Genomic DNA, 23501 nt, shown 5'->3' on the forward strand with positions numbered 1-23501 from the left:
CTTTTTCTTTTTGCTTATCCTTTTGTTATCACTCACCTGAGTCTCTTCTGGCTGTTCATCTCTTCTGGCTGTTCATCTCTTCTGGCTGTTCATATTTATCTAGATGTTGGTGGCCCTCAATATTCTACCCTAATACCCCCCCCTTTTATGTTTTACTCCCTCCCAGCCTAAATCTTACAAATTCCATAGTATTTACTACTACGTTTTATGCTGACTCTCAAATTTATATTTCTAGACCAGCTCTTTAAGCTCTAGAACCAAACATCTAGCACCTACTTGAAATCAGTACTTGAATGTCTTCTCAGATGCATCTCAAGCCAGACTTCTAATCTTTACTTGCAAAACTGTTCCTTTTCCTGTGTTCCCCATCCATTCAAATGTGCAACTGAAAACAGCCTACAAATTATACTGGGCAACTTCCTGTCTCTTGCCTCCTATAACTACTCCATTATTTAATCCAATTCATTTTGCTTTTTAAATCACATTCAAACTGTGTATACTTTGCCATCATGGTCTGTCATTATCTTAATCCAAGCTACCCGCATAGCTTGCCTTGAGCTCTGCAATTGTCTTAACTATTCTTGCCTATTTCTATCCAGTATTTGTGAAATATAAATATGACTATGTGCCTCCTCTATTTTAAATTCTATAGTACTTTTAATTGCTTTCAGGCTAAATCTAAAAATCCCTATCTAGACTCACAAGTTTCCATGTATCTCTCCTGTCTCTTCAGTTTCATCCATTATCTATCTTGCTCTGTATTCTCCAAGCACACATGTCTTTCAGCTTCTCTAGTAAACTATGGTTCACTCTACCTCAGGGCCTTTCTACATCTTGTTTCCTTTGCCTAAAATGTTGTGTTATCCACTCTCACTCCATCCCTTTCACCTACCTGGCAGCTATAAATTTCTCAGACTCAAACTCAAATGTTACTTCTTATAATCCAAGATTGAGTAAAATCCTTCTGTTCTATATTTTTTATAACTTATTATACTTTTTCTTCATTGCATGTTCATAGTTTATAACTATATATTTTTGTGATCATTAATATCCCTCTACCACTAACTCTCAGCTCTGTGAAGTCTGGGTCCATATCTGTTTCTCTCATCATTATATCACCACAAATAATCACAGTCTCTAGCTTAACAAATATTTATTAAATGAATGAATGATACTTTTCCCCACACTGTTCTCTATGCCTATGGTGACTTTTAGCCTAGATCTTTCAAAATTGTAGCTTTCTGAATTCCCCTTCAGGCAGAGTTCATCTTATCCCTCTCTGCCTTGTCTTTACTTAATTCTACTATTGCTTAAATATAATTTATGGAAATTATTATTTTCCAACCAGAATAAGATCTCCTTGTCAAAGAGAACCATGTTCCGTTCAGGTTTTTTTTTATCCCAATTACTTAGTACAGTCTCCAGAACATCATAGCTTGACTCAGTGTTGATACTGATGACTGAGGGGAATGCAAAAATATTCACAGAATTAAGCTGGATGTATTTTACAAGTTTTCCAGCAGCTATGCAGCATGTCCCTGAGAATCACTTCCTGGCCCTTGAAGTGGTCCTGGGGAGGGGGATGACTCTGAAGCCCCATGTGGTTAATTAGTTTCCAAACATTTCCTATTACACTCAATAGTTTTGTGTTGAAGTGGAATAGAGAATAGAAGAAAAAACATAGTTTATAAAAATAATAGGTTTTGGCTTGATACTGGTAAACTCATATTTTTTCAACTATTATGATTCAGAAACAATACTATCTCTGGTCATTCTCTAGAGTTCACTTTGTAAGGTTATGTAGAAGAACTGAAATTGAAATTTAGTTATATCACTTATCAGTTGTACCTACAGAGATCAATTCTCTAACTACTGTCTTTTTCAAATTTTAAAACATGTTTAAAATAAAGCTGCCTCTTTGTTTCAGATTTTTTTCTTCAACTGTAACATCTGTAGTCAATATCATCATCTATCAAAATAATTAATTTGATATACTAAATAGAACATAGAATTTAAGAACATACACTCATGCTATGCTTTCTTTAATTCACCTGATGTGCTATTTAGTCATACCCAAAGTAGTAGTATTTTTCTTTAAATTAAAAGTTAAATTACCTTTTTTGCTGAGATTAGCAAAAGAATGAGATGAAGAAAAAAAGTGTTTACCAAATACAGAAAATCATTTAATTTGGTGATCTAAAGGCACACATTTATATTTATAGCTCGTGGTTGCATAATCACGCTTGTGACTAACGTCAGAAGTAACTTGAATTTGAAGAAGAAATAAATTTTGTTAAGCTTTGCAGATTTAAATGTTAAATAACTCCTAATTGCGGTTCTCCGCCTAACATTTGTAAGATATATAGATATAGATATAGGTAGGTAGATAGATATAGATAGATAGATAATGTCTGTATATCTCTATGTATATTTATTTCCCTTCTCTGAATAACCACAGTCTCAGCAGTGGGTGACTTGTGGAAGTACATGATTTGATTATGCACATTTTTTCCATGCTTATCTGTCAAAAAAATTGTTTTAGCCTAAAACACCAATTGGGAATAAAGCCAAAGTCCTTATATGAACCTTACTCAATTCAAAAGGTCAACTACTCTAAATCCTCCTAGACAGACCATAATCTATCTTTTGAATACTGGTGACATGTGCAAGTTCAGATTTAGGAGGGCTCTCTATAAAGTCATAAACTTTGAGCAGGGTTATCTCTTATTACCTGACCAAAAGCTGTATCTGTGGCTATACTTTATCTACCTAATTTGTGGTTCACCTCACCACTTCATCGATTCACACTGGCACACTAGATCAGGAGATGAGAGTACAATCTAGAGTCACGTGAAATGCCATACCACACATGTCAGGGGCTTCGTCAGAGTTGTCTCCACAGTCATCTTCTCCATCACACACCCAGAAATGTAGTTTGCAGAGGGAATTATTGCAAAGGAACTCATCTGCTCTACATATATTTCCTCCTTTATTTTAAAACAAAAAAGAGACAGAGGGATATAGCATAATTAATTCCAGTCAGCAAAACACATATTTCTCTAATTCTCAGCTCAGTATCTAGTGTCTCATTTCCTTATTTTTTTTTTCCTGTATAATACTAGGAATATAAAACGTCCAAACTTTTTGTTAAAAGGTATTCGTTTTTAACTTTTCAAAACAATCTGATATCACACTCATGTCTATCATATTTTCTTTAGAAAATATTGATCATAAGATGATAGAATCAAGTTTTCTCAAATATAAATTCCCTTCCATTTCATATCATTTCTGTGTTACTGAGTGTAAAGAAACTTAGATTTTAAATAGTATTAATTTTCTTTACTAAAAATTATGCTGTTCTGAAAAGAAAAGACACTTTAAAAATTATTAGATAATTCAGTTCTATCTGGAAACTGACAGACTGAACCATTAAAAACAGAATGACCAGGAAAAAGGTTTTGCAGTCATAAACAGTTCATTTTATAACAGAAATATAAATTGGTGATGTGAGGAAATATTATTTATTCTTATAAAAATTGTGCAATAGAGTACTCCTTCTGTGCGTATTTTTTAAATGTTTGCATTCTTTCTCTCTTTACAGTTAAATAGAAAGCATTAATCAACAAAACAAAACAAACAAAAGCCCAGGACCAGATGGCTTCACAGGCGAATTCTATCAAACATTTAGAAAAGAGCTAACACCTATCCTTCTCAAGTTCTTCCAAAATATAGCAGAGGGAGGAACACTCCCAAACTCATTCTACGAGGCCACCATCATCTTCATACCAAAACCACACAAGGATGTCACAAAGAAAGAAAACTACAGGCCAATATCACTGATGAACATAGATGCAAAAATCCTCAACAAAATACTAGCAAACAGAATCCAACAGCACATTAAAAGGATCATACATCATGATCAAGTGGGGTTTATTCCAGGAATGCAAGGATTTTTCAATATACGCAAATCAATCAACATAATACATCATATTAACAAACTGAAGGAGGAAAACCATATGATCATCTCAATAGATGCAGAGAAAGCTTTTGACAAAACTCAACACCCATTTATGATAAAAACCCTGCAGAAAGTAGGAATAGAGGGAACTTTCCTCAACATAATAAAGGCCATATATGACAAACCCACAGCAACATCGTCCTCAATGGTGAAAGATTGAAATCATTTCCACTAATATCAGGAACAAGACAAGGTTGCCCACTCTCACCACTCTTATTCAACATAGTTTTGGAAGTTTTAGCCACAGCAATCAGAGAAGAAAAGGAAATAAAAGGAATCCAAATCGGAAAAGAAGAAGTAAAGCTGTCACTATTTGCAGATGACATGATACTATACATAGAGAATCCTAAAGATTCTACCAGAAAACTACTAGAGCTAAACAATGAATTTGGTAAAGTAGCAGGATACAAAATTAATGCACAAAAATCTAAGGCATTCCTATACACTAATGATGAAAAATCTGAAAGTGAAATCAAGAAAACACTCCCATTTACCATTGCAACAAAAAGAATAAAATATCTCGGAATAAACCTACCTAAGGAGACAAAAAACCTGTATGCAGAAAATTATAAGACACTGATGAAAGAAATTAAAGATGATACAAATAGATGGAGAGATTACCATGTTCTTGGATTGGAAGAATCAACATTGTGAAAATCTACAGATTCAATGCAATCCCTATCAAACTACCACTGTCATTTTTCACACAACTAGAACAAAAAATTTCACAATTTGTATGGAAACACAAAAGACCCCGAATAGCCAAAGCAATCTTGAGAACGAAAAACGGAGCTGGAGGAATCAGGCGCTCGGACTTCAGACTATACTACAAAGCTACAGTAATCAAAACAATATGGTACTGGCACAAAACCAGAAAGATAGATCAATGGAACAGGATAGAAAGCCCAGAGATAAATCCACGCACATATGGTCACCTTATCTTTGATAAAGGAGACAGGAATATACAGTGGAGAAAGGAGAGCCTCTTCAATAAGTGGTACTGGGAAAACTGGACAGGTACCTGTAAAAGTATGAGATTAGATCACTCCCTAACACCATACACAAAAATAAACTCAAAATGGATTAAAGACCTAAATGTAAGGCCAGAAACTATCAAACTCTTAGAGGAAAACATAGGTGGAACACTCAATGACATAAATCACAGCAAGATCCTTTTTGACCCACCTGCTACAGAAATGAAAATAAAAACAAAAATAAACAAATGGGACCTAATGAAACTTCAAAGCTTTTGCAGAGCAAAGGAAACCATAAAGAAGACCAAAAGACACCCCTCAGAATGGGAGAAAATATTTGCAAATGAAGCAACTGACAAAGGATTAATCTCCAAAATTTACAAGCAGCTCAATAACAAAAAAACAAACAACCCAATCCAAAAATGGGCAGAAGACCTAAATAGACATGTCTCCAAAGAAGATATACAGACTGCCAACAAACACATGAAAGAATGCTCAACATCATTAATCATTAGAGAAATGCAAATCGAAACTACAATGAGATATCATCTCACACCAGTCAGAATGGCCATCATAAAAATATCTAGAAACAATAAATTCTGGAGAGGGTGTGGAGAAAAGGGTACACTTTTGCACTGCTGGTGGGAATGTGAATTGGTACAGCCACTATGGAGAACAGTACGGAGGTTCCTTAAAAAACTACAAATAGAACGACCATATGACCCAGCAATCCCACTACTGGGCATATACCCTGAGAACACCATAATTCAGAAAGAGTCAGGTACCGAAATGTTCATTGCAGCTCTATTTACAATAGCTTGGAGATGGAAACAACCTAAGTGTCCATCATTGGATGAATGGATAAAGAAGATGTGGCATAGATATACAATGGGATATTACTCAGCCATAAAAAGAAACGAAATTGAGTTATTTTTAGTGAGGTGGATGGACCTACAGTCAGTCATACAGAGTGAAGTAAGTCAGAAAGGGAAAGACAAATACCATATGCTAACACATATATATGGAATCTAAGGAAAAAAAAAAAGAAAAAAAGGTCATGAAGAACCTAGGGGTAAGACAGGAATAAAGACACAGACCTACTAGAGCATGGACTTGAGGATATGGGGAGGGGGAAGGGTAAGCTGTGACAAAGTGAGAGAGTGGCATGGACATATATACACTACCAAACGTAAAATAGATAGATCGTGGGAAGCAGCCGCATAGCACAGGGAGATCAGCTCAGTGGTTTGTGACTACCTAGAGGGGTGGGATAGGGAGGGTGGGAGGGAGAGAGACGCAAGAGAGAAGGGATATGGGAACATATGTATATGTATAACTGATTCACTTTGTTATAAAGCAGAATCTAACAAACCATTGTAAAGCAATTATACTCCAATAAAGATGTTAAAAAAAAAAAGAATACAGGGAAGATATACAGATTGCTAACAAACACATGAAAGGATGCTCAACATCACTAATCCTTAGAAAAATGAAAATCAAAATTATAATGAGGTATCACCTCACACCAGTCAGAATGACCATCATCAAAAAATCTACAAACAATAAATGCTGGAGAGGGTGCGGAGAAAAGGGAACCCTCTTGCACTGCTGGTGGGAATGTAAGTTAATACAGCCACTATGGAGAATAGTACGGAGGTTCCTTAAAAAACTAAAAATAGAACTACCATATGATCCAGCAATCCCACTACTGGGCATATACCCTGAAGAAACCATAATTCAAAAAGAGTCATGTACCACAATGTTCACTGCAGCACTATTTACAATAGCCAGGACATGGAAACAACCTAAGTGTCCATCGACAGATGAATGGATAAAGATGATGTGGCACATATATACAATGGAATATTACTCTGCCATAAAAAGAAATGAAATTGAGTTATTTGTAGTGAGGTGGATAGACCTAGAGTTTGTCATACAGAGTAAAGTAAGTCAGAAAGAGAAAAATAAATACCATATTCTAACACATATATATGGAATCAAAAAAAAAAAAAAACCAAAAAGTTTCTGAAGAACCTAAGCACAGGACAAGAATAAAGACACAGACGTAGAGAATGGACTTGAGGACACGGGGAGGGGGAAGGGTAAGCTGGGACGAAGTGAGAGAGTGGCATGCACATATATACACTACCAAATGTAAAACAGACAGCTAGTGGGAAGCAGCCCCATAGCATAGGGAGATCAGCTCCGTGCTGTGACCACCTAGAGGGGTGGGATAGGAAGGGTGGGAGGGACACACAAGAGGGAAGGGATATGGGGATATATGTATACATATAGCTGATTCACTTTGTTATACAGCAGAAACTAAGACAACATTGTAAAGCAATTATACTCCAATAAAGATGTTTAAAAAAAAGAAGAATACAGGGACGTTCTAACTTAAAATTAAATACATCCACCACAGGCAAAGGATCCAAAGTACGAATAAACTTTAGTTGTATGTCTAGATATGTAGCAATATATAGCAGAAACAGCAATGGTTAGGGAGATAGGAACTTGCTTTGTCTTGCTTTGGAAAAGTGTATTAATTTCTATGGGTCTCAACATCTTCATATGCTACAAAAGAGGTATGGTTAAGATTTATAAGTTCATATTTGTAAGGAGTACATGGGGAAACCACACGAAGAAACTTGATGGGAATTTAAAATTAAGATTAATAAGATTGCTCTCAGAGAATTATATTAATTTAATTATATTAATTTAAATTTCATATATAAGTAGTATCATTTCTATATTGGTGAGATTTGATGATTGAAGGTATTAACATATTAAAAATGGATATGTTTATTAAAACAGGGAGCTGGGGAATGATAGTGCTCATCCTTGCAAGCCTAGAAAATTCCAAGAAAGAAGCATTGTTCATTTTATGTATGTACTTTGGAGAGAATAATGAGTCTAGGCTTGTAAGAGTCAATAAGCTCTTCTTGTTCTGAGTTTTGACTTGCACACTAATCTCTAGTAATTCACTTCCAGTAGCAAAGATTTAACTTAGGAAATGACAGAAGCAGATTTGGGTTTTAGAATGACAACACTAGCTACAGTGAGGAAAACTCAGAAATGAAGATAGGGAGTAGTAAAGCCAAGATGGGAGGAAAAAAACCAATTTGAAGAGGGCTTGCAGCAGTCCAGAAAACAACTGATGGAAACCTGATTTAGAGTAGCTACATTTGAGAGCTCTTCAGGAGGTAGAATCCTCAGGATCTGATGGCTAACTAGATGAGGGTGGTAAAGGAGAGTGAGTAGTCAAGCATAGTACTACTCAATTTTTGGTTTGTTTGGGTCATTCAGTGAATGTTGGTGTCATTCAATAAATAAAAGATCACATTAGAAGGATCAGTTTAGTGGAAATAATGACACAATTCATTTAGGTTACTGGTAAGACAATCATGTGGTGATATTTAGCAGGCTAGTGGATAAATGTGTCTGAAATATGGGATAGGTTTCTGAGGTGTAAATGTAGAGTCGGGAATGATCAGAATACAGTTATTATTTGAAATTTAGAAGAGAACACAGAGAAAATCAGCGTTTAACGTTTGAATAGATAAAGAGGAATCTAGCAAAGAGACTGAGAAGAAGTAGCCAGAGTGGTTGGAGAAACACCTGAAAACTTTTCTAACAAGAAGTTTATAGCACATTTAAATGATGCTAAGAGAGTAGCTTTAGTGAAAGCGGTGGTGGGTTTAGTGAAATGTTTGTAGTTCGTTATTATAGATGAAGAATTTGTAGTCCAGAAGTTTACCCTTAAAGTTAAGGGGAGGAAGAAAAGAGGAAGTTAAGGAATTCAGTAGACAAGGTAATGTTGAGGATACAGAAGACAGAAAAGGTAATTCAGATAATGAGTTCCTTGAGAATCAAGAAAGTGTGAAGGATTTGAGATCTAAAGCAAAATAAAAGGATTATCCTTAGGCTGGAAGACAAGTCTTCCATTTCAAGAGAAAGGAAGGAGGAAATGCTAGGCACAGCTATATGTAGCTTAGTTAATTTTGTGTCTAGATGTTGAAAAAAGCTCATGATTTTTACTATTGCTGTGAGGTGGAATGTGAGAAAATAAATCAACTTTTAAAAAACCAGATATGGTTAATGGTAGAGAGAGATGATTAAAAACACATAGGTAGATTGCTTAGAATCTTGAGTGGTAGTTGAAGCTGAGGCCAGGAATTTATAGTGATACCATTCAGAACGGGTCTAAGTTTTCTTGCAAAAATGCTTAACAGAACTGGTGCAGCTTAAATTGACACCTCTGAGCACTAACAAACTAAGACACAGAAAAAGGCAGGTCCTTGGTGAGTGCAGCAAGGTGAATGTCACCATGTGAGACTTCTGACAGTACAATATCTGGCATTGGGATGCCCTTTTCTTTCAAACATCTGCAATGTTCAACTCTAAAAATGCCCTGATTTTTAAAATAATTTCAATTATCAAAATCAATGCAAGAAAATATATTACCATTTAGGAACTCTGAAAACAAAAAGATATAACATGAACAGCCTTTAGTATTAAAGATATGAATATTGGTTTGAGGTGAGCTTTGGCTTAATTCAATATCAAAATCCATAGAATATGAAATAGAGTTGTATTCTTTCAGAATATTCTAATGACTAAATCTCATCACATGTTCCATTCTAAAATGGACTAAATTCAAACAGAATTTGTGAACTCTTGACATCCTCTGATTATTTATAAAAAACTCTATTTGTAGCACATCAGTCTTGTTAAAAGGAAAAAAAATGAGTTCCCAAAGGTATTGCATTACATAACATTATCATTTTCCCCATAAGAGTGTGGGACATGGGACTTGCCTGGAAGCCCAGTGGTTAAGACTCCAGGCTTCCACTGCAGGGGACACAGGTTCAATCCCTGACGGAGGAACCAAGATCCTGCATGCCACACAGTGTGGCCAAAAATAAGTAAATAAATAAAACAAAAAAAAGTGTTGGACATGCCACTATTTTATTAAGAAGAAGAGAAATATAAATGAAATCATAATTGTAGCAGAAAGGCAAAGGTTTTATGATAACCTATGAAAGGTTTCCTATTGTACTAGGAAGAATTTGCATTGCAAAAAATGCATTGCAGGGGTGGGGGGTTTCCAAGACATCTTAACTTAACAAGCTTATTTTGAAATGGAATGAAGCACACATAAACAATTAAAAACAGGTATAATTTAAAGAGATTAGCTGGATTAAAATCCCAGTTTCCTAGTCATGTTCTTGATCAGCTCAATGGGAGGTTATTAGAAAAATAGATAAGTATATATTAACAACAACCTATGTCTAAATATAACTTAGCTCTTGGCAGTTTCATAGAAATTTGGACAAGTGAAACATCACAGAAAATAATCATCTAGAGTTCTCGTCTTTATTTGGGTTGAGATAAGCTTAAATATATAATATTTTATAATTTCTATAATAATATACACATTTGAGCTGATAATTACTAAAAAGAATAACTATCTTTTCCAACAAAATTGCTATAAAGTTTGAAAGCTCAGGCCAAAACAAACACCAAGTTTCCTTAAGGCAACACAGTTTACCTTTAAAAATGTGACTGCTGCGCTTCCCTCATAGCGCAGTGGTTAAGAATCCGCCTGCCAATGCAGGGGACATGGGTTCGAGCCCTGGTCCGGGAAGATGCCACATTCCGCCGAGCAACTAAGCCCGTGTGCCACAATTACTGAGCCCATGCGCCACGACTCGTGAAGCCCTTGCGCCTAGCGCCTGTGTTCCGCAATAAGAGAAGCCACCACAGTGAGAAGCCCGCACACTGCAACGAAGAGTAGTCCCCGCTCGCTGCAACTAGAGAAAGCCCTCATGCAGCAACGAAGACCCAATGCAACAAAAAATAAATAAATACATTTATTAAAAAAAAAAGTGAATGCTGCTTTTAATTCCATAGTATTTGGGATTTCAGTCCTTTTAAAGTAAACCAGTAAAATTGATTCACATTGAAAATGTTCCATGTTTATCCTACAGCTCTCTTATCTTCCAGCCCCCAGCACTTAGCCCCTATTAGCTCACGTGTCCAGATTTGAGATGAATGGAAGTAACATTTAATAGAAGAAATGTTTATTCTGGCATTTTATCTCCTCAGTGCCTTGAAGTGCTTTTTCCCAATACCTAAACAACTTCCTGGAAGCAAATCAAATACTAGAAATCTGAACTTGGTCATGCCTTATGGTACACCCATACAGGATCAAACACTTTAACCAACAAGGTATTCCATTGGAATTTAATTACCTAGCAGCAAAGGAACCCAAGAAATGTTAGAAGCAGAAATAGGGAGGGTAGGGGAGCTTTGACATATTTCTAAATGGTTGAATTAAAAGCTCTCAACTCTCTTTTTATTCAGTAAGCTTAAACATTTAATAGTCATTTTAAATCTGAAAGTTATCTCAGATTTCAAATACTATAATGTTCAGTTTTTTACTTTAATGTTTGATTTTTTTAACTGGAATCCTTTGTTCAAACACATTTTTTTATGAAATCCAATATTAAAAAAGTAGCTAAATCCTAAAAGGATTGCCCACCACCACCCACCCTCCCAGGCACACACTCACTTTCCAGGTGTTTCTACAGATGTTGGAGACATTTCACTGTGGCTGAACTTGATAGTATGAAAACATGAACACAGAAATGTCCATGGAGATAAGACAAGAAACTGGACTGCTTGATTCTCATCTCAGTAAATTCTCTGTGCTGTTACATAGTTCAAATTCCATCACCCTTTCCTTTTTTAATATTAGAAAACTCCTCAAAAGCATTGGAAAACTCCTCAACATGCATAATATTAAAACCAAGTTCTACAGCATGACTCCTCAATTACTTGTGGCTCCTAAATAGATCATTTCCCTCACCTCTGTGACTTTGAACATAATGATCCCACTGCCTGAAATGTACTTCCACATTTTGCTTGCATACGTAATTTTTCACATCAAGAAACTCATATTCCAACAGGGAAGCTTAGTCAAATAATACAGAAGTGATTATATTAGAAGGAAGAACATGACAACAGGAATGCAATCAAATGATTCCTAGGGAAACTAAAAAAAGACTGCAATTTGGTTGAAACACAGTCGTAACTGAGATGGACTTAAAAGAATAGATATAATTTTTACTGGCAAAGGTACTGAGATGGCAAAATAGTAGAATAATCAACAAAGATGTTGAAAAGCATGGAGGATATTGCTTGAATATTATCTTCCAGTTTGGCTAGAATTTAGGGTACATAAAGAGGATTAGTAGAGTTATAAGACTGGAAAGGTGAAATGGGATCATTCTCTTATAATCCTGACTGCCAGGTTGTGATATTTGTATCTAACCAGGAAGAGTTTTAAGTAAAGACTGACAAAACCAGAGTTACATTTAAATAAGATGAACATGGTAGCAGTGAATAGGATGTACTGGTGACCAGTTGGGTCACTAATAGCCCAGATAGGAAGCCACGAGGAAAAGAACAAGACTGGTGACAGTGACTTAAGCTGAGGGGATAGAGCTTATTAATTAGAGAATGGTAAATGATGAGTAGCTTAATTGTGGTCCCAAAGTCTTTGACTATAAGATTGTATATGAGTTGTTGGTACCAGAATGTCCACAAAGTTTGCTTTCTTTAGAGTAACCAATTAGAGAAAGAGAGTGTGAGAACTTAAGCGAAAGTAGAAACGGCTATTACGGAAGTTTAATCTTTTACAGTTTTTTATAAGGTACTGCAGATTCCAAATGAGAAATAGGATTTCTCCTGCTGATATAACAATACTTTATCAGGTTTGGAATAGAAATATAGGACATCATAAAGTTTTGATCTAATATTAAAGAAAGTAGAAGGTATTTTTCCTTGAGCAACTAGATATTGACAGATGTAAATACTTTAGGCCCATTTAAACTGTGTAAAGCCTGAATGTTCAAATGCCTTGAAACATATGTCAATATCTAATATCATCTCTGTTGATGATGTTCCAAATATTCTAAAATGTAAAGTTGATTGAGAGACTTTTATAAGTAGGTAAAAATAACTTTTGTATTTAAACAATATATCTAAATATATATATGTTATAATATATATTGATAAGATATATATTTCATAATATATCTTATGAAAATAATAAGAATGCTGCAATTTGTGATCATTTTAAGATTCACCCTATAATTTCTTTGCTTTCCACTCATTAACTCTAAAGTAGCCATAATTGCTATTTTTAATGTGGTGACTTAAACTAAAAAGTTATCTGTCAGGATTTTCACATAGCTGGAAAAAAATGATGCTATAAAACAGAAAGTTTCCTTCAGACTGACAAATAATGTAGGTCATTTTCTCAACTATATGGCAAGAAAGAAATTTGGGGCACAACCTATAACCTATATATGATCTAGCATATCAGTAGATGTGGTATAGTATACCATATGCTGTTTCTAGTCATTCAGAAACCAGGCAAGCAATGTGGAAGAGAAACGTGCCCAGAAAATACTTTGGTAGGAATGGCTATAGTGGCTATGTTCCCTGGATTCTTCTCATATCCCCATCCCTGACCCAACATCTAGCCCAAAGACATGCTCATGATAGGCACCCAAAAAACACTTGCATTTTGGTTGTCTTTGTTATATGAAGACGAATTTATAATCTTGTCTGAAAATGAGCCAGATTTTGCTTATTTAGAATAGGCTATTATGTAATGAAACTAGAAAAGGAGAATCATTTAATGATCTTATCCTCTGCCTCTAGCACACTATGTAAATATTCTGCGTAGCATCTTAACTGTCATTCTTGCCATTCTCTTACTTGCAGGCACGCGCGCGCACACACACACACACACACACACACACACACACATGCACACATACAAAGTACCTTACCTCTGTCACAGTTGTCTTCGTCACTGCCATCCACACAGTCATGAATTCCATCACAAAGCCATCTAATTGGAATACAGTGGGCTTTATTTCTGCATCGAAACTGATCTTCCTTACACTCAGTCACACAGTCCATCTGTTCAAATACAAACGGCCACTGCAGTTTTCATTAATGATAATGCTATCGTCACAAGCAAGATAAACATGCAGCTGACAATACTGGCGATTGATTATACTGTGGGCTTTCTTTTATTTTTTTTTAATGAATACCACCTCTGCAAATGACAATAGGGTTTAGTCTATGGACAGCATGAAGATTCAGGTATTTGCTGAAATTACTGTATTCAATGTTCTTGTCTTGACATTTTAGACAGTGCTAAGAATCAAAATTCTGTCTCTTTGTTTTTTACTATATTTGCTTTCTCAAACCTAATTCATGTAATTCAGAGATTTTAACCAAAAAATAGATTTTACCTCATCTGAACCATCAGCACAATCATATTCTCCGTTACATTTCAAAGATGCTGAAATACATCCTCCACTGGCACATATATATTCACTTGATGAGCAGGTAGGAGAAGCTGAATATAAAGTTGAAATTTAGATTTAGTGAACAGAATGAGTGGTTGATAGATAAAAGCATATATAAGCATATAAAAATTATACATAGTAATGAAAACAGTTTAGATTATTTGAGCTATATTCAACATCTGATATTAAATATTGACTTAAGATGTGCTTTACAATATTATTGCATTGTATTAAATATACCTCATGATGTAATAGCCTGTTCAATAAGTATTCAACTCACTAGACTAAAGAAAGAAAGGAAAAGAAAAAAACCCTCTATAACCTCCATCTTTCTGATTTGTGAAGATTTAAACGTATTTTTTTACAATTTTCAATTAATTTATTTAAAAGACAAAAGCCTCAAATTATTTTTAAAAGTGTAATAGGATTTAGTGACCTTTGGGAATGTTAATTCATAATGTGCATTGTATAAAGCTAAAAGTGGAAATCTTGGCATGGTCTCATAGACCCCATGATATCTATTTGGCTGTTTTGATATAAATGTCATATTTACATAAGTTTTAAGAAGTTTTTTTGTTTGTTTGTTTGGGGTTTTAAATATGAATGTATGTATGATTATCAGAGTCTGTAGAATTCGAAGTATTTCTTTATGATATGGAAAAAAATTTTTTTAAGTGGATAAATAAGTTACTACCAATACCCAATTTAATTAATTGACATAATAATGATGAGGCCTTTCTTTGTCTATGTGCTTGAGTTTGCTAAGTTTGCATTCAAACCTCTGGGGTTCTTGGCCTTATATTAGACTACTAGGTAGCCAAATGTACTTACATAATGACTTTGTGGTCTAAATTACTTAGTCTAGGAATGCTAAAAAGCTTTTCCCCTGGGATTTAATTTCTTTTAATTGGCAGTGTTTGCCTAGGGATCTGTATTAATAAGGAGTCTGGGAATATGTCTGGATTCAGTAAGAAAAAAGATGTGATCAATTAGCAACATGGACCACGGGCACGGTACTGGGACAATGGTAATGTGTATGCCAGGTATCTGCAATTCTGACCTAGTCTCTCAAAGTAACCATGAAAGTGCTTATAACCATAGACATAGATTGCAAACTGATTTTTTTCCCTAGTATTTTTTTCCTGTAGAATATTGTTATTAAAATTCCTAAGTATAAAAGTTAATTTAATGAGTATATTTAAAGTCATGTTTAAGGAATAGAAATGTATAAATTGGGTTTTTCTTCCTATACTCTGGTTTTGCTTCTTAATTTTATTTTTATTTTGGACCATGATACAACTAGAAACAATAGACATCCTTTTTCTCAGTTGGTATCACATTGAAACTACTACATTCTGTTTTATAACCTTAATTTCCAGAATTGAAACCTGACTTTTATCATACTTACAGTTTCAACATATTTCATGTTGCTGTCTTGGAAAAACAACTCCAAATGGTGTAGAAAAATATAGAGACCAGAAAACCAAATTTTGGGGAGTAATGCTTGGATCTTGAAATAATAACAATCTTACCCGCCAAAACACTTTCAAAACATATGAAGGGCACACCAATTAATTTATCTACAGATATTTCAGATGATTTCTTAAAAACAGTAAATATGTGCATTATTTGCCACTGTTTTATGCATATCATTGCTTAAAGTTAAATTCTAACCAAGTTAAAATACTAGTTAAATGAAATATGGCCTCAAGAATTTTACCTGGCTCACAGTTTTTCTCATCTTCTCCATATTTACAGTCTTCATGGCCATCGCATTTCCATTTTGCTGATATACACTGACCATTGGAACACTGGAACTGATCTTTGGAACAACTTGTTTCACAATTTCTCTGTCAAAAACAACACAGACATAATTAAAATTAATTTTTTAGACAAATGTCTTCAAATCCAAAAAAGACACATACAAGAAACTCAGATGGTCACATTTAAACTTGTGACTATATAACATTATAATCCTTTTCCACTTTCATTCGTCTCTTAGTCATAATAAAACAGAAATGTAAAAAGAACATAAATCCCATGGCTTTATCAACTAATTAAATTGCTCTGAGTGGCTCATTCTCCAATAGACAGTTATAGGGTAATGTAATTTTAATAAGTGTAAGTGACGATGAAGATTGTAGGGAAATAAAAGGGCTAAAAAATATTTCTAAGTACAGCTGGTTCCTTGGGAGTGGGGTGGAAGGATGAATGTGAAACAACTAAGAATCCTAAGGCAATTCTGTCTTGCCTTGGCAAAACTTCCCCTAATGTTCTTTCTTTCCTCTTATTCCCATTTTTGTTCCCTCTTTACCTGTTCTTTTACAGTTTGGCTGCTGGTCATATTCTTTTTCCACTCTCCTGACATTTGTTCCTGTAGAACTGTGAAATGAACTGTCACAATTGGTATTTTCTGCTAGCTCGCATACAGATTTTATTTGGAAGTCAAATAAGATAGTAGTGATACCTTTGGGGGCCTTTCAGTTCTTTATGTGAGATCAATGAAAGGGATCCACTAGAAATTTACTTTCCTTGAGTCTGACTGCTCTGGTTGAAATGGGAGGCTGCAGTGAAATATCTTGCTGGGATGATGTTTTTCTGCCGTTTAGCAATTTCTACTGTTGCCAAAATCTATTTGTCTGCTCCTTTCACAAAAGGTGCAGCACTCTCACAGCTTGTGAAACTCCCAGTGAATGAAGTATATCAAACTATTACTCCCTGCTTCTTCCCAGTTTCATCCCATGTAAGAAAGAAGAGTTTATTTTCTAAATTCCTATAGTTTTCTCTTTGCTGATGGCAGTTTAGACTGCCTGCTATATAACTGACTTTCTTCTTTCCTTCTTTTCTTCTTCCCTTCTTCTCCCAAGTATTGAAAATTTACCATTTACTAGAGTTTCTTAAATAATAATGCAAAGAAAACTAAGATTATTCCCCGTATTAGATAAATTCTAATAGAAGACCAGCACCTAAACCAACAATTGCAATAAAATATACTGTCAATATAAATGAATATGCTTTAAACATATGAATTCTTAAAGGTTTCGCAAAAGGCTTCACAGAAGAAGTTTAAACAGAAATGGAACTAAGAAAAGATTTTTCATGTGTAAGGAGAATTAGAAATGTGCTGTATCTGAGGGGTAAGTTATGTAATGGTGCATGACGTTGGAGAAATAGCCCATGCACTGGTCATGAGAAAGTAATTTCATATATTTTGTTCATCACCTTCCTCTTCCACGCCCAGTACTATGCCTGGGACACATTCAATAAGTAAGCATTCAATAAAAACTGCTGAATAAATGGTTGAAAGAATGAAGTAGCAAATGTAGAAAATCAGGAATATAAATTAACATTTTATGTAATTCAGGTCCACTAGGATAGGGATCATGTCTGTCTATGAATCAAGTGTCTAATATATGTGTTGATTATAACTGCTCAGTATATATTTATAGAATTAATTAATGTTTATCTCAGCAATAAGGCTAATTCAAGTAAAAGAGTTCAGTAACCAGTAACATTGGTCTATTTGTATTGGCAATAACACAGAAGGTAATACTTCTAGACACTTCTTCTATCATCAGAAGATTTTGATTTATAATAGATTACAGTATAGTGGATGCAGTGTGTCTGTGTTTATATTTGTGGGGTATTTAATTATCTTAGACATTTAAAAACATACAGAAAAATAGAGAGAATAGAATAATAAGACCCACGTGCTCATCATGCATATTTAACAATTATCCACACTTGGCTATTCATGTTTCATAACCCTCTCCCCCAATTTATTTATATTCTGAACTTTAACATAACAACGATAGCTTCAGAAAATTAACAGTATCATGGAATTAACAAAGATTTCTTAAAGTTATTCCCAATCCACATTTAAAAGTTTCTTATTTTCTTAACTATATAAAAATATGGTTTGGTAAAAGAAGGATGTAAAAGATGTCTATACACTGAGTTTGATTTGAGTTTCTTTAAATGTGTAACTATTTTCCATTCCCCTACTTTTTTTAAATGCCATTTACTACTTGAAGGAACAGGTCATTTGCTCTATAGAATGTCCCACATTCTGATTTTGGCTGAGTGAATCCTAAGAATGTTGATACCTTAGCAACCTCCAAAGTAACAACTGAGCTTTTATTTGTTTAAGTATTATTATGAACTCATGCATTTTTGTACATTTATTGTATTTCAATATATTACAGTCATTTGTTTTTTCTTTCTGATGCTCAAATTGTCCTTTTTGTCAGTGGAAAGCCCTGCAATTTTGCTCCTATGTACTCTGGACACTATCCCAATAGCCTTGTTTTCTGGCTTGACAAGATGTTAGTGGCTCATTTTGTCAATTGCCTTTCTCAGACCTAGAATTAAACATTTCTTAAAGGGGTTTTGATTCTGTTAATTGAAAAATGTATTTAGAGGTCATGATGTGGATGTTAGAGATAGTCTTTAAGGCTGTGATGTCATTGGTTTTAGGATTTTTCAGTGGCAGAGCTAAGAATATATATTTTTAAAAAGAGAAAAATAAATCAAGATCTCAAACTGATACTTTTGAATTTAATTACAGGACTTTTATTTACTTTCATTGTTTCTAGATTTGTATCTCCTTTATTTTACTTAAAAATTTTGAGTGTTAATAATATTTTAAAAATTTAACATTTGAACTATCCTACTCTTAAGATATTGATATATGAAATTCAAATTAGCAAAACCAATGTTATTATTTAACAACACATCTATGAATACAGTTTAAGATTCTTTTACATTTCTTTTTGTCCTTACAGTATATTATACTGGATGCAGAGGCCATATATTATATTTTAAAGGCACTTTAAATAGTTCTTCTCTGTGTTTGCCACTAACTTGATACACAATTACATTGATCCAAGTTTTTGGTTTCTTTTTTTTGTTTGTTTTGGCTGGAAATTAACAAACGAATTCAGTTAACATTCATACAAAATTAATCCTCACAATTTTCTTTTGTTCCTAATATGAGAATATCCTGTATGTAATTATGCTTTCTAGCCATTTGTTCAGCTCACCTTTTTGTTTGCTTTTCTTGTCAATGAAACCTATCAAGCTAGATTTTAGAAAGGAAATAGAAATCAGCTGCCCATAGTGTTAGCCACTTCCTTACGTATAGACTATACTAAATGTCTGTAAATGTAGAGAAAGACCTTTCAGAGAGTTAATTTAATTCCCTAGGGACATTATCATAAAAATGTCCAGATAATGGAGATATATTCAGCCATCAGAGAACTATGTCCATGAACTTATGGCATGAGAGAAACGGCATGGATAAAGATGTCTACTTTCACGCGAATAAGATTTTGAAAAAGAAGCGTTTGATTTTGTCTACATATGTTGGACATCTAGTGAACAACATGCAAGACGAAATCACAAGCCTTAAGCAATATATCCCCACCTCTTGATGTTTCACAATTACACGGTGCTGATGGAACATGTTTGTGTTTTGGTTTTTTTTTTGCGGTACGCGGGCCCCTCACTGCTGTGGCCTCTCCTGTTGCAGAGCACAGGCTCCGGACGCGCAGGCCCAGCAGCCATGGCCCACAGGCCCAGGCGCTCTGCGGCACGTGGGATCCTCCCGGACCAGGGCATGAACCCGTGTCCCCTGCATCGGCAGGTGGACTCCCAACCACTGCACCACCAGGAAAGCCCCATGGAACACATTTTTTTTAAAGAAAACAAAAACAAAACATTTTAATGATATGGATGAATTTATGTGAAATATATTTTCCTCACTGGGAAACATTTGATACAATTTTTGAGTAAATAGATACTAAGGAAATATGTAGCTGAGCAATGTAAGACTTGAACTTCCCTGTGCATTTTTAAAAATTTCATTTTGATTTGTTTTGTGAATAGCCCCATGAGTAGAAATAGTATTTTTCATCTTCTCCTAAGTGACCTTTGCAGCCTAAAGGTTTAAGTTTTCTGGACTTCAGGTGAGAAATTAAGTGCATTGGTTTCCAAAATCTAGACTCTTTTACGTGATTAGGGGAACTTTTCCAAGATAGAGAATGGAGAAGAATTGTCCAAACTTGATAAGAATACCTAAAGGCTGGGAAAGATCTGGTTAGTGTGGGCTCTATCATTAATAGAGACCTGCAGTGTCTCCCAAAGAGGCGGGTAATCAGTGGATATTTAAGGAAGTTGAACCTGAAACACAGAAACCTCTAGAGCAGCAGGAGGATTCCTTCTTGCCAAGCCTACAGTCAGCGGGAGGCCCTTCGTGAGGGTAGGTACATATTCGAGTCAATATCATCTAGGGAGGTCTAGGGAGTCACTGTGTACCAGGAGGAGCCATGGTGGCCACTGAGCTCCAGAGACCTCATTTTTCCTTCATCTCTGACTGGACTTGATTACACAAGTGCTATGTTCCTGATAGTAACATGAGAAATCATTAACAGAGAAAATCACTATTTTCTCATAGTAATCACAGTGATTATTACTGTGTGTCATGTATTATTTTTAAAGCATCATGGAGTGATTAATATCTGTAACACGAATACACAGATGCATAAGTAATGAATTGCGTGAAGTTTTATAAATGTTAGCACAATCTAAGATTACAGAATTATCCAGAGAAATTCTAAACTTTTTCACTTAACTGTGTGTATGTAGAGCTTATTATAAATGGATTGTGATTCATCATCTAAGCTAAGCTAAACCTGCAGTTTCATAAAAATTGATGACCCATATCTAAGTCTATAAGACTATATGTACTGAAGAAAGAGACTGGGGAGAAGAAACTGTTTAAAATGCATAAAAATATTAGTCCTGACTATAAATACTGCAGCAAATTTATGAACAAATTCACAGATGGCAAGGGCATCAGCTATAGGGAATAGGGTTTCCAAACATCTTATTCCCAACCCAGCCATTCACCACTTGAGGTAAAAGAGACTATAAAATTAACTGTCAGTAGTAGCACAAGAGCTTTTCCCTGTGCTGGATGTGTGTAGCACGGCACTTAGATATAATACTTATCTCAGTTTGTCAGGAGCAAAATGCATTCAGAGCTGTCCTTGTCACACTCCTTGAAATGAATAATAATTACGAATGTAAGTTTAAGGAACTGCTTTATTTTTTGTTTGATTTTGCAAAGATGCCTACCTCATCAGAGCCATCTGCACAATCAAAATCTCCATCACACCAAAACCTTGAAGAAACACAGTCCCCACTGGCACAGAGAAAATCTTTCACTGTACAGGTTTGTGGCTCTGGGGACAGAAAAATAGCACAGGGTTATTCTCTTATATGCAACTTCATTCTAAAATTTATATGACATACAACATGAGGTAGCATTAAGAAAATAAAGGTTAGCCAAGCAGAACCAATAAATTGTTTAGAAAAAATGTTTCATGAAGGATCTATGGTACATAATATAATGATTTTTCAAATTTATTTTTAAAGTCATGAATAGAAAGTGGCATTATAGAAACAAATTGAAAAAAAGACAAAAGACAAATAGCCTACTGTTTAATAAAAATGCAGCAGGAAAGTAAATTAAAAGGCATAAAAATCTACACATTAAAACAAAACAATCTTTTCCAGTTGAAATTCTAAGTCATTTTATGTATTTACTTAAAGCAAGTAAGACATTTTGTTACTCCCTGTGGGTACCCAGGGCTGTTTATTTACTGAAGATTCTAGAATTTGGTTCTTGACTTTTTATTATGTATTCTAATGACTTTCTAATTCTTCAATTTTGTCCCCAGAAAATCCAGAGTTCCTAGAACTAAATTATACATGGGGGTATTATTGGACAGGACTGGGTGGGTAAGGATTGAAGAGGCAGGAGGAGACTCTTTTTTGAAAATTGCCTCTTTATTTATGCAACTGTTTGCTTATGCCCTACATAATTTACCTGCCATTTTAGATAATTTCCCAATTTAATTTAATTATGCTTCACCATATTCCACATAGGACATAAGCCAAATATTGTGACTTGCTATTTGGCTTCATTCCTATGTGGAATATGTTTCATCTGGACAATGAAGTAGGATTGCAGAAATTTGTTCCTGCAAGTAATCAATTCGACTGCTGGGCATCATCTATTGTTTGGTTTTGTTTCTCCAAAGAGAACTGATATCTGGTATGATGAGAGAACCCCTTCTTGTTTTCCCCCAGTCATTAACTGTATTTACAGCTGTCTCACCCACAATAATATTCTTGTTCAGATGAAAGAGAAATAGGTAACTGAAATTAAATTTAAGGAATATTCATATGAAGCATAATTTTCTACATAAAGATTGTGCATAATTCAGCCTGTATTTGAATATTGCTCTACACAATCACTAGGTTTCTAGCGAAAACATCTTGAATGTTTGTTATCATGAAGACTCCTACATTTCTATATAAAGACCCCTTCTGAGAACACTGGAAGAGCTGTGAAAAGTGGAATATGTATCAGAGCTTTTTGCTTTGCTCTGGGACTTTAAAATGTGAACTTCAGACTATGAATAAGATAAGATGCTTATCAGTAGCATGATAAGGGGGGACCCACCCTCATTTTTCAATACTCCTTTGTTTAGACAGCGTGACAAGAACAGTTCCTCTTTTTGACTTTGCACTATATTTACACATACATTTTAATTTTAAAAACAACTTTATTAATACTAATATTACTAATTATAACAATAATAAAAATTACCAGCTACTGATTTCTTGTTTGTTGTTAGGCACTAGGTGAAGTTAATGCCAAGTACTTGAATTAGCTTGTAAGTTAATATTTACAACTCTGTAAGGTAGGTGCTATCGTTGGATCCTTTTTTAGATGAGTAAATTGAGGCACAGAGAGGATAAGAAATTTACTCCAAATCACCCAGCAGGCAAAAGAGCTAGTATTGAACTTGAACCTAGACAACCGGATACCAGGGCCTATACTTTTACTGCTAGGCCATATCATTGCCTCCTATACCACTGAAGAAGTAATAAGTGCTCACCTATTTCAGGAATTGACATTAGAGCCCTGAAAAGTCAAGTTAATTGTCCAAGGCACATGTCTAGCAATGTCTATTTCACTTTACAATAATAATAAAAGAAAACCCTTTTTCTCTTTTTATCCATCCATACTGAAGCTGTTTTACCCGC

General features: G+C 34.8%; 1 protein-coding gene across 1 annotated transcript in view; it reads right to left on the minus strand.

Moving 5' to 3' along the window:
- LRP1B (LDL receptor related protein 1B) overlaps positions 1-23501 on the minus strand; it is a 1473103-nt gene that overhangs the window by 141223 nt on the left and 1308379 nt on the right. The window contains exons 68-72 of the mRNA XM_065880137.1: positions 21522-21628; positions 16105-16234; positions 14328-14434; positions 13857-13989; positions 2865-2987 (exon numbers count right to left, since the gene is read on the minus strand). Coding sequence (XP_065736209.1) covers positions 2865-2987; positions 13857-13989; positions 14328-14434; positions 16105-16234; positions 21522-21628 — 600 coding nt within the window. The remainder of the gene's footprint in view (positions 1-2864; positions 2988-13856; positions 13990-14327; positions 14435-16104; positions 16235-21521; positions 21629-23501) is intronic.

This window comes from Phocoena phocoena, chromosome 7 (assembly GCF_963924675.1).
Source record: "Phocoena phocoena chromosome 7, mPhoPho1.1, whole genome shotgun sequence".
Classification (NCBI taxonomy): domain Eukaryota; kingdom Metazoa; phylum Chordata; class Mammalia; order Artiodactyla; family Phocoenidae; genus Phocoena; species Phocoena phocoena.